The sequence below is a fragment of the Coffea arabica genome, chromosome 11c (genome assembly GCF_036785885.1).
Source record: "Coffea arabica cultivar ET-39 chromosome 11c, Coffea Arabica ET-39 HiFi, whole genome shotgun sequence".
NCBI lineage: Eukaryota > Viridiplantae > Streptophyta > Magnoliopsida > Gentianales > Rubiaceae > Coffea > Coffea arabica.
Genome location: NC_092330.1, coordinates 36,158,789 through 36,172,233, shown reverse-complemented (window position 1 = coordinate 36,172,233; position 13,445 = coordinate 36,158,789). Strand labels below are relative to the sequence as shown.

The window sequence follows — 13,445 nt, the reverse complement described above, 5'->3', positions numbered from 1 at the left end:
CGGGAAAAATATTTTGTTACAAGTTATTCCATAATCTTTTGATTTCATGACATGATCCTTCTACTCAATAAGTGGATGAGAATAAATATTAGGGTTTAATTGTTTTATTTTCTTGTTCTCATTGGTCCATTATCCACTTCCCTTCTCAAGCTTTTCTATTATGTTTTTCAGACTCTCTATTTTGCCCTCCCATATCTATGTTGGAATCTTTATTTTGTACGGGTACTGTGTCCATGGGACTCCCCGAGTAACAGAGCTTTGTTAGATTGTGGTGGATTTACCAAATTAATGGATTAAGTCTACTGATAATAAAGGCAAACAAATAATACATTACACTAAAAAAATGTATAAAATAACAACACTCACAAATAATCTTGCACAAAACATTACTAAGTTGAGCCTCGCTTCAAATCTTGAGCATACTTACTCTAATCTTATCAGAGTCTCATTCTTGAGATATCAAATCTGGCTCAAGATACAAGCATGAGTAAAAACGAAGCACTCCAAAGCCGCAAGAAATGCTGGATTTCTTCTGCCTGTATGGATGACTTTTATGTAACTCATAAATGCAACAATAGCCCACGATTTTTGACTAAAGGTAATGTTGCATTGTTTTAACAAACTTTTCTAAACAAATCAGGTTGGTTTTTGATATTAATTATGCACAAAATGGGACATGCATCTTTGATCCTTGTATTTAAGTCCTAAGAGACAGGCTTACCCTTTCTAAGGACCATTTGTACACATCACCTTTTGATTTCGTATTGTACGACCCAGAAATCTTTTAGGTCTGAAAAAATGTACTAATAGAGATTAACATACATTAAGGAACATAAGTAACAATATATAGTTGGAGCTAGAAAATGTAATTCCTGAAAACAATGGCTAATGTTGCCTATAGAACTGGATATGTTGCCCATCAGTATTGGCAATAGTGCCATTGATATCTTCTCTTTTCATTTCTGTAAAAGATTAATTTTCTTTGATTAATGCGTATCGGGTAATATATTGAATTTGCAGCATTGTACTTCAATGTAGTGATCATAACTACAACATTTTACACGATAAATATAACTGTCGCATAACTGAAGCGTTCAAATTCAATAACATGCAGCAAGTCAAGAAATGATAGTTTTCTTTTACTTGATGACAGGTTTACAGTTTACGTGGAATCGCATCCTGAAAGAGAATATTCAGCTTCCGAGCACCATGTTAGTATCCTGGAAGAAGCTTAAGATAGCAATTAATGCATATATTCAGTGCCCACAAACTTATACTACATACCAATTGATGCATAAAAAAAACTTTTTTATAACATTATTTATTTCTTTTTCTTTATGTCATGGAAATTATCAAGGGGAAATCTTGGGAAGAAGTTATACTAGGAGTTTCAATGGATTTTCAGCCTACCTTACAAAGCAAGAGCAGCAAAAGTTGGCTGGTCTGTGCAATTTTGCAACGTTAGTCTCTTTCAACTTTCCTGATTTTTGAAATCTATTAATCTTCCACTAATGTGTGAGTTCTTAACTAAATTTGCAGCTCATGATCATGTGGTTTCTATATTTCCAAGCAAAAGGCTTCAACTTATACAACAGCATCGTGCGACTTTATTTGTTTTCCTATAAGTGCCCCCCGAAATCTTGCATTTGAGAGTGATATAGTCATAGGAGTTACTTGATTCTGGAATTTGGCCAGAATCAGAGAGTTTTCGTGAACAAAGTTTTGGTCCTATTCCCAGCAAATGGAAAGGAGTGTGTTACGGCGGGATTGATTTCATGTGCAACAGGAAAAGTTTCTACTTTTTGTTAGTTTACATAGGAAATGTTGAATGGGAAACTTCGATTATCATTTTGATGTGTACATGTCTACAGAAAAATTATTGGAGCTCGGTACCATGTATCAGATTCTGCAACAGATTTATAGGGTCATAATGGAACGCACACAGCTGCAGGAAACATTGTCATGGATGTGAGTTACTATGGAATTGTAGAAGGTACTATACGAGGAGGGGCGCCTGCAGCAAGGAATGCTGTATACAATGCTTGTGCTTTTCCATGCTGTGATGATGCTGATATATTGGCTTGATTCAACGATGCTATAGCCGATGGAGTAGACATTATTACAATTTTAATTGGTTTCAATTATCCGGTTGATTGAAAGATAATTCTATAGCAATTGGATCTTTTCATGCAGCACAGAAGGGAATACTTACTGTAATCGGCAGGAAATAATGGTCTTGTACAAGGACAGATTACAAGTACAGCACCATGGTTGTTCACCATCGCAACAACTACTACAAATCCCAAGATCATCGGTGAAGTTGTCCTTGGTAATGGAGTAAATTTAGCAGCATGTATTGACCTTAATTTCTGCCCTTGTCATGCATAAATTGGTTTTATGTTTGATTTGACGTTGTTCCAGAACACCTTGCTTTATTTATGTTCTAACCATTAGTGAAGCAGGGAAATGCAGTTAATACATTGACAAAATTCCCTCTGGTAGATATGCAAAGACTGCTTCGAGGATAAAGAACGAATTAAAAGCCAAGTAAATTCACTTCTTCCTTGCCAATTAAGCTCTAGTACATGTAATGATTGATAAAATTTGAGTTGCTAATAGCTTGTTCTGTTGGCTGTGTCTTGATGGTTGCTTGGACGACTATTAATTAACATATTAATAGTGCCCTTGTATAAATGCTAAATCAATTGACAGTTTAACTATCTTATATAAAAGCATAGGGGATTATTTGGATAAATACAAAAATTATAGGAGGTAAAGTGGATAATTATACATCTCATAAGTGGATTACATGAAAACTAAGATTTTATGACACATATTTTTAGAGCACGTTTGGTATACACATTGTAATTGATAGTACTTTTTATTTATTCTCTGCTTTACATAAAATCATAGGGGGTGATGTGACTATTTTGAAACATATGGGAGATCGTCTGACATTATATAAAATTACAGAAGAATTATAAATAATTTACCCTAATATTATATTCACTGTAGATGAAATGTTTTATTCATTTACATCACTGTTTCCATGAATATAACAGTATAATGTAATAAATATACAACCGGGCTGAATTACAATATTGGCCCAATTCCAACTTTTAAGAATGAACACTTGAATACTATTAAGCATATGTGCATCAAATTGTCAATTTGGCATCTACAAGTTTCCTCGATTGAACGCCTTAATCGCACCTTTATCTTACTTAGTAATCTTTCATCTCACCATCTTTGTTATTTCATGAGATTATCATTTTCAATTATTTTGGGGTTTACCTTAGTATAGAAATCTCCATTTTTGTTTTGAATTTACACCAAGCTTCCATTTCTTGAATAGTTGCAAGACAAACTTTTCTTACTCTTGATTTTGTGGTAACATTTATATACATGAAGTATGATTGTGTAATACACTTAAACAAATTAATTTGATTTATATGACATCTTAGTATTTGACTGGAGAGATGGTCTGAATTTCAGAAAAAAAAAAAAAAAGGAATTCTCCTATGTAAGTTAAACCTAAACATGACTCAAATTTTCGAAGTGTGGGGAACAAAGTATTTTGACAATCTAATTTAAAACTAGAGATCCGTAAATCCTTCTTACTGATTAATTTAGTAAAACTTCATTAGTTTTGAACTGGTCATCTAGTTCATAAGTAGTTTATAAAGCCAAAAAGCTGATAAAGAAGACAAACCGCACAATGCTATATGTGCTCAAATTTATCCCAATTCCAGTGAACCATTACCAGAAGGTTCACATATGCGTTTATTTCTCATAATCTACTTTTCTAGTGAAGTTCTTGGAGCATATAAGCTGTCACAAGAACCTTAAATATCTAGCTTTATTTAAGGGCAGAAGACAACCCTATAATTTGTACCACTTGGGCAAGTAAACAAGCTTGTGGGATCATCTTGAGGATAGCTATAAGCATCAGGGCACCTGCTCTTAAAGAACCTGGAGAAGTCGGTCGGGCGGCAGCTTCCTGGGCCATTGGTGCAACAGAACTCATTTGTTTTAAAGACAGTGCAGGGATTGTTGCATCCACCTGGAGTTCTTAGCTTAGCTGGGCATTGATCAACAATAGGCGCTGAACATCTGATATTACGGCAACGAGTAACGGAGCTGAACTCCATTGGGATGTTGAATCCATCAACGTTGGAAATGTCGATGTAGTCTACGTTGTTAGGCCGGTTTAGGGCGAATTCAGCTAGTGTATTCGGAGGCTTTCCATAGCCTTGGCATACGAGGCCCCCGTTGCAGTCACCTGTTTGACATTGGCCTCGGCCATTGGCATCAAAGTTGCAATTGGTTCGGCCCCAAATGCGAGCGTGGGTGGTGCCAGGAGCCACGTTTAGGGACCATGATTGGCCTCGGTCGAGCCGCCTGCCACCGCCTGGGGAAGCAGCTGCCCAAACTGTGTAGGTACATTGGTTTATAATGTTGAAATTTGCAGCATTGGTGAAGGTTAAGTACAAAGTTAGGCACAAAACCAGAAGGGACAAAGTGTAGGTGAACTTCATGGTGTTTCAAACTTTCTAAGTGAACTGGTATCTGGTTGTGGTTTCAAGATGCCACAGCTTGGGGGTTTATATTGGTGAATAGGAATGATTCAAAAGATGCGGATATGTGCATAATCCTTCCGCATAATTTCAGCCAGCTGCCATCCTTCGTTGTCATTGGTGGAGTTAGGACCTTTATTCATGAGGCGCAATAATAAGAAAATTTTATATTCCCCTTGAGAAACCATTCCCGTAATTTTTATCTTTTAGTGGTAATTAATAGTGGTTCAAATTTTAAATGATTGAAGTAATACAGTCTAAGGGTCCGAAAAACTTATTTCACCATCTAACCATGAATTTGACTTGAGGATACGATACCAGAAGGAGTTGTATAATCTCCTGTAATAATACTAACATAGGTTTACAATACTAACATAGGTTTACAATGTGTTATAGATTTTTGGGATATTTTTGGGATAACTAAATGTCTTTGATGTACTGCCACTTTACTTAATATTAAAATAATTTAAAAAATTATCTACAACTTGTTTTCATTTGCAAAAATTATCAGGTCTTCTAATGGGATAAAATTACATAGTAATTACAACTATGCATAAAAATTGTATAAAAGTGCATAATAATTAAATTATGCATTGCGTATTAGATGTATATATTCATACATACAATAGGCGGATAATGTATAGAGAGTCAAATGAATATATATATGTTTGATTTGCTTGTAATTCATATAGTTTAATATATATGATAAGCTTAATGTTGAGTGAATAAGATTTGTTAGAAAGAAAATAAAAATAGCATCGTATAATATATTTTATGTTAATGTTGCATTGTAGAAATGATGGTGGTAACTGCATACAATTTTAAAATTTTGGGGGGGGGGGGGGAATTGTAAGGTTAGAGGGAATATTATTAAATTTCAAGGGAGGCAAAAGTTGGGCAACAACAATAAAAGATAAATTTTTATAGGTTATTCTAGAGATTTCAAAAGTTGAGGAGGGTGCAATTGGGCTGGCCTTGACTCCGCCCCTGCTCATTGTTCTTTTTATCTGGTCACGTAAACTTGATTGTTCTTTTAATCGATGCTCCATTTTTTCTCAAGTGTCCAATTCGTGGATTACTTCCACGAAAGACAAAAAGAATCAAAAGACGTGAATTTTCTGTTTGGATGGAGCGTTTTTTTAACCACATTAATTTCAAGAATTACTTTCAATGAAGAAACCAGAATTAAATTACTAACCCTTAATCCCAAGTAAATCTCAAAAACCGGCAACTCTTGAGATCATCCAGGAAACTAATAATCTAACCCTCAACCCCCCTTTGATCGATGTGGGATTAATTTCAGGAATTACTTTCTAACTTCTTTTACTATCACAAAAGCGGTTATTAATAAAATATTATGTTACAATTTTCCTACAAATATCGTTCAAAATAATTATCTTATCACTTAATTAGTGGAAAGAATTAGCAATATACAGATATTAATTAGCCACATTGAATGACTGACGTGTATGTTCAAAACAAGAAAATGGTGATCATACGTTAAAACATGTTATGACGTAGTGAATGTCAAATTTTCAATATATCGAGAAAGTTTTAGTCTAATAGCTAAAATTGATATGCCTTCTTCCACAGTCGAGAATTTTAACAAGATTCAAGACCCTACTCCTGCCTACATCTGTTTGTCATCCTTCTTTGGTCCGAACCAATTCAAAAGTTAGGCAAATGACTTGAGGAAGCTTAGAAAATTCAATCAGTATATCAAGAGGAATAACACTTCTAACCCTGGATCTATAAAAGTTTCCTGGAGTAAACAAAATAAAACCCATTAGTCCCGTTTGGAGCAGTGTTCAGTTCCAGCAATTTTTTTGAGCATAAACTTCAGTTTTGGCAACTTATCAGGATAGCATTTCAGGTGGCTAAATTGCTAAATTCATGTTCAATCTAAATTTTTTTTTTTTACGGTCGACAATAGTTTACTTTACATATACTCCTACTCCTACTCTAACCTATTTTAAGTGAAGGCCCAACTGAGCCAATGGAAGAGAATCGACGGGAATTGAACCATCATCGAATTAGATGGGTATACAACGGGTATAGTACACACCCGTCTAGATTTTTTAGAGAGCCACATAATATGGCAATTAGGAGATAAGGCTTCCGCTTGGTGGTCACCACTAACCCAAAGGCTGATGGTTTGTTCAATCTAAATTCAGTTACTGTAACTTTTGCCCAGTGTGATTCTCTAGCTTCTTAGTCTCAAGAGTTCCCTTATACAAAAGCAACAACACAAAAGGACAATAAAGGCATGGTATTACTTAATGGTATGGTATGGTATTACCTACCAAGCTAACAGCTTATCTTTTGTAGATAGTTTGGCATACCAGCCAGAGGTTGCTATTACTCAATGGTATGGTATTACCTATCAACCTAGCAGCCTATCCATAAGGGCAGGGACCGTTGCGCTGCCAGAAGGGTTACATCTAGTTGAACAAATTTTAAATCTGTTTGATTAATAATATAAATTTCTTTGAACACAATGTAATTTTAATACACCCTTTTGCGAGATTCACACATGACGCTGAATCATACAATTAGGCCTGTCAATGGTTCGGATTTAGACCCGGACCGGATCCGTGAAATTATTGCGGGTACGGATAGGGATTTAATTCCGTTATCCGGATCCTGATCCGGATCCATTTTGTCAAACAAAAAACGGGTTGAATACGGAATATAGTATTCTGCCACGTATTAGACCCGGATTTGGATATAAATGGATTAATAATTTAAAATATATATATTTATGAATATAATATGATTAGGGTTATGTATTTGAGTAAAGTTAATTTGATAAAATAACGGGCCTGTTTGGAAGTGAGTTTTTAGACCAAATTTTTTACCTACTAGTTTTTTAACAACTTTTGCTACAGGAACCCCAAAAAACTTCCCAAAACTTTTTACCTACACACTTCAAAAATACACAAAAAAAACTTTCCCTTCAAACTTTTTTTCTTTTTCCGCCCCCACCCAACCCACCACATCCTCCGCTGCCGGCCACCACCTCCAGCACCACTTCCGACGCCAGTTACTATTCCGGCGGCCAGTTCCGGCCATACACAAAGTTTTTTTTTCTCTCCCCCCTCCCCTCTTCCCCTCTGCCAGCCCTACCCCCTTCCCCCTCCCCATTTCAGGCAGTTTTTAAATCCTTCATTTTCAAACACAAAAAGTGAACATAGAACCCCAAGAACCGAACAAGCAAAATCATAGCCCAGAAAAAGAAAAAAAGGGGGAAAAAAAAGTCCAGAATGGAGGAATTTGACATCAAATTCAACGTGATGGTTTCCTTATTCAACTGGATGCAGAAGAGGAAATCCTCCGCGACGAAACGTTCCAAGTTCCGTAAATTCCTCGATGCTTTTTGCCGGAAACCGGAGGACTATTTCAGCGCCGTCCGGGGGGTGGCGGGAGGAGGGGGTCGTGCTGGGGAAAGGGCAGGGGGTGGCGGGGGAGGGGGTCGCGCATGGGAGGTAGCAGGAGAAACTGGGGAAAGGGCAGGGGAGGTGGCAGGAGGAGGGGGTCGCGCTGGCAGAGAAAAGGGCAGGGGGGTGGCAAGGGAAGGGGGAGTGGCGGGAGAAGCTGGGGAAAAGGCAGGGGTGGCGGGGGGAGGGGGTCATGCTGGCAGAGGAAAGGGCAGGGGGTGGCAGGGGGAAAGGGCAGGGGGTGGCGGAGGGGAGGGGGTCACGGTCGCAGAGGGAAGGTGGCGAGAGGAGAAGGGGAAAGGGAGGAGAGGGGTGGCGGGCGTAAGTGCTGCTGGGAGGTAACGGGGAGGAAAGAAAGAAAAAAGAAGAAGAAAAAGGAAGAAGAAAAAGAAGAAGAGAGGAAAGAAAAGAAAAAGGAAAGAAAGAAAAGAAAAAGAAAGAGAAAGAGAAAAAAAAAAGAAAAGGAAAAAAAAAGTTTTTCACTCTACAAAATTTTTCATCTTACAAAAAAAAATTTTCACCTTATAAAAACTTCTACAAAATTTTTTCAAAAACTTCTACAGTGCACTACAGTAAAGTTTTAGACAAACTCCTAAAAAACTCAGGTTCTAAATAGGCCCAACTTTTCGGAACTGTTGGTAGCTGTTCTTGGCTATATTTCGTTGAGACACTAGGAGTCTGTTTGAGATTGCGGTATTGCTTGTTCTAAAAAAGTACATTTGGAGAATAAAAGCACTTTTAATGTATTTAATAAGTATCATTTTTTTGAAGTTAGGAGTAAAATTTTTTGCCACGTAGGCATTTTTAATACAAGCTCGAAATTGGCACTTTTAGAGTTATTTCTATATTTTAAAAAATAAAAAATTGATTTTAACCATTTTATCATAAACTTTAACTAAATGAAGAGAGAAATATATTTCAAAAAATTCAGACAAATTTTTTTAGGTTATTCCGGAGATTTCAAAAGTTGAGGGGGGTGCAATTGGCCTTCTTTCACTTAGTCGAGAATTTTAACAAGAAGATTTCGGAGCAGTAGAGAGGGCATAAATCAAGACCCTACATCCGTTTGTCATCTTCTCTAGTCCGAACCAAGTCAAAAGCTAGAGCCTATCCTTGAGGGTTGTGGGTAAAGTACCTAGCAATTTATATAAAATACCTATCACGCTAGCTGCCTATCCTTGAGGGTAAAATACCTATCAATTTATATAAAATACCTATCAAGCTAGCAGCCTATCCTTGAGGGTAAAGTATCTATCAATTTATATAAAATACCTATCAAGCTAGCTGCCTATCCTTGAGGGTTGAGGGTAAAGTACCTATCAAGCTAGCAGCCTATCCTCGAGGAGGGTTACATATATTTGAACAAATTGTAATTCTGTTTGTTTAATAATAATATAAATTACTTTGAACACAATTGTAATTTTAATACACCCTTTTGTGAGATTCACACGTAGAGCTTAAATCAATCGAGTAGTTCGAAAGTTCGTTAGAGCTCGACTCATTAAAGCTCGAGCTCGACTCGTTAATTTTGATTAACAAGTCGAGCTCGAGCTCGAAACAGGCTCGTTTAGTTAACAAGCTCGGCTCGTTTGATACTCGAGTAGCTCGTTAGAACTCATTAATGAAGGGTATATTTGTTATTTTAAAAATCAAAATTATAAAAATTAAAAATTATAGATTTTTATTAAAGTTAATTTGCACGAACTTGAGCTCGAGCTCGTGAAACTCGACTCGTTTGTGATAAACGAGTCGAGCTCGAGCTCGAGCTCAAGCCACATGTATATTTAACGAGTCGAGTTCGAACACATTTTAAAACCCGTTTTCCTAACGAGCTCGAGTCGAGTTCGGCAGCCAAATACTCGGCTCGATTAACAGCTCTATTCACACGTGATATTGAATCATACAATAACTTTTTGAAACCGTTGGCAGCTATTCTTGCTTCTTTTTTTTTTTTTTTTTTTTTTGAGATACTGGGAGTCTGTTTGATATTACGGTACTGCTTGTATTGAAAAAGTATATTTGGAGAATAAAAGAACTTTTAAGGTATCATTTTTTGAATTTAGGAGTAAAATTTTTTGGCACTCAGGCATTTTTAATACAAGCTCGAAATTGGCACTCTTAGAATTTTTTTCTATATTTTAAAAAAATAAAAATTTGATTTTAACCATTTTATCATAAACTTTAACTAAATGAAGAGAGAAATATGTTTCAAAAAATTTCAGAATTATACATTATTAAGTAGAAAATACTTTAACAAAAAAAAAAAAAGAATATCTACTAGCTAAAAAACCTTTTCCTCCGCAATCCTAAATAGGCACTGGGATACATTTGTTTATCAGCAAGACTTGACTGGGAATTCCCAGCTATTTAGGGTTCAGATTACAGGATATTAATATTACCCTAGCTTTTATTGTAGTAGGCTGCTAGTGACTGTAAGGCAGTTTATACTATACGAGAGGAGGGGAAACTTGAGAGCAGAATTAAGTAACTTATACTGACATGCCTTTTTTTTTTATTGTGAGTAAAAAGGCATGTAACGAAGATGATATTATTATCACCAGCTGATGCCAGAATGTTTGAAAATCCTTAATTAACATTTATTGTCTTTGTGTTATTTTTTCTTCAAGGAAAAAATGTCTATCACAAAAAAAGGGAAAAAAAATAAAAAATTAGAATTGTAGCAAGCATTTCATTCATTTTAATCTTTAATTCTTTCTCCTTATTCCTTATCCTCCAAAATTTTTTTTAATTAGAGACAATTATAGTTGATTGGTTTTGTTTCCGCATTTAGTGTGCAAAAAGTACTAAGAAAACACGACATGGTTATACCAATATACACAGACGTGTAAATAGCTAAAAACTAAAAGAAATGGACTATGTATCTTTTGCTTTATTTCTGTCGTATAGTGTCGTGCATAGCATACAGCAATATTTTCCTACCATTTATGATTTGCATTGTGTTGATGCATGTTTATATAATGTTTCAAAACAAACTAAGATTTCTATTTATCTTTTTTTTGGATATTCAACTTATTTACTATTTAAAAGGAAAAGAAACTATTATTTCTTAAGTTAGTCATAATTGGTGTATGATTGACAAAACTTGCAATAAATAGTTTATAATAATTTTCTATATTTGTTTTTGGTTTTATTAACAAAATTTGCAACTTCAATAGTATATGTGGGGTTTTCTTTTTTTTTTTTTTTCTTTTTTTTTTCAAGGAGAGACTTCAAACCTTAAAAAGGAATAAAAGAGAAGCGATTGAGAGTCGACTCATATAGCTTACAATCACATGAGTAATGTTCTTGCCAACCAAATTGAATCTTGGGGCGTATATGTGTAGTATTAAAACTCAAACGGATTTTCATTTTTGTAAATTAAATTCTTTGGGCTGTTGGGAGTACGACCCAAAATTGATAATGGAAATTCGCTAATAGACACCGCTCTACACTCAAAAGCACTAGGAGCCCAATCAGAAACCCCCAAATTTGTTAGCTCAATCCATTTCAGTAGAGTTAATAAAGATAATTAAGCTAGTACCAACTGAATCCAAAAGAATGAATTTGAAAAACACATCACAAACAACTGTCATTAGGATTCCATTTATCATAATCAACAAAATTCCAAAGAAATAACATGAGAAAATTGTTCTTAATTAAAATAGTAGCCTATGATTAAAAAAAAAAACCCATTCTTAATGACAATTGGACGACTAATTTCTAAAACAAAAATGGTAATTAACCACAATAGTGTTTGGAAAATAAGGCACATAATAACTATGAAAATGCATATTTTGTATCAAGGATTAAGCTTCTCTGCAAGTCACAATAAGCTTCGAAAGGCCGTGATTTTTGTTTTGATGCATCTCTTTCTTTGACATGAAATGTAAATATTTTGCTGATTCTTATTTTTTCCAGTATTATTTTGAACTAAGAAATGTTATATATTTTCTTTGTCCTGTAGGAAGGGAAAAAATGGAAGGTAGTTTGGTCAATTTACGCCTCCACAAACAAGCATAACGGATAAGTCATGCCATCTGAAATAGGCGAGGAGGCGTTGCACATTAAATTTAGATTTCAAAAATATTACCATCACAATTGTTAGAGGAACGTGTTTCCTTTACAACGTTAACAAAATCTAATGTAATTTAAGCAGACAAGTTCATAAAAGTACAGCTCATTTTTGCATTCAAAGATAATTTAAATGAAAACTTTGTTGTGGTGGGGAATATATATATATATATATATATATATATATATATATATCACAACCTCAAGGAAAAGTTAAAACATGGTTTTGGTTGTTAGTTTTTCCAGCCTCAATAATCGCTATGCTTCTATTGAGAAGGCAACAATGGCTATTCTACTCTTTTTGGTTTTACAGCTTTTTATTTCTAATTTATTTATATATATATATATAATCAAGAAATTATACATGATTATATATGTATAGTTTAATTTATTATTTTTTTTATTTCATGATGTGATCCTTCTATCAATAAGTTAATGGCATTGTTGTGGTAAAGGGTTTTTTTTCCACCCCCCTTCCCCCCAAAGTTCTCATTGGCCCATTATCCCTTCTCCTTCTAAAGCTGTCCAAACAAATGAGGTAGTTTTTTGATACTAATTATGCACAAGAATGGGCATGCATCTTTGATCTTTTTACTATGTCCAAAGAGAGAGAGGCTTACCCTACTAAGAACCATTTTGTACCCATGAAGTTTTCATTTGATACTGTATGATCCTTAAATTCTTTGATGTTAGGAAAAAGATATTTGGGTGGATTAAATAAAGGTGAAGAAACAGTGGTGGAACCACATGTAGCTTGCATTCCCCCCCCCCCCCCTCCCCCCACCATTTTCCCCCTTCATTTCACATTTTTAAGGAAATTAGTTTTTAAGTTTAGAAAGTCTAAAAATTTTTAAAGTTGCTCTTATTTTCCCATTTAGAATTTATAAAATTCAATTTTCCATCTATATTGCCTGCCCTAAATAATTAAATATTCATAATTATTACCCTTCCCAAGAACGTTAGACCTATTTAAAGCTAAAAATGAATATTACCCTTCATAAAAATTCTTTCGACGTTTCTAAACTCAAATAGATAGAATGGTTTTCACTTTTGAATTTATGCACAACTTCACTTTGAAAGTATAATTAATTCAGAAAGAAAAAAAGGTATATTTAATATAGGCATTGTTGCACTTAACTATTCTATTACTACATTTCATGTGCTATCTGAGATTGGCCCCCCTTGATGCTAGGATCTTGGCTCTCTAAGAGGAGCATAAGGGGCAAAAGTTTATGCTTAAAAAAAAAGAAAGAAAAGGAATTATAATAAACAATGGTTAAAATTGTCTATATTTGGATATAATCCCTGTCGTTAATTGGCAATGGTAGCTGCTGATCCCCTCTGTTTTCATGTCTATAAA

General features: G+C 34.9%; 1 protein-coding gene across 1 annotated transcript; it reads right to left on the bottom strand.

The window, feature by feature from the left end:
* Positions 1–3,695: 3,695 nt before the first annotated feature.
* On the bottom strand, positions 3,696–4,561 carry LOC140004378 (thaumatin-like protein). The gene is made up of 2 exons (XM_072070991.1): positions 3,845–4,561; positions 3,696–3,805 (listed from the first exon to the last, which is right to left on the bottom strand). The coding sequence occupies exon 1, from the start codon at positions 4,536–4,538 to the stop codon at positions 3,864–3,866; it is 675 nt and encodes a 224-aa protein (XP_071927092.1). The 5' UTR covers positions 4,539–4,561; the 3' UTR covers positions 3,696–3,805; positions 3,845–3,863.
* Positions 4,562–13,445: the final 8,884 nt, after the last annotated feature.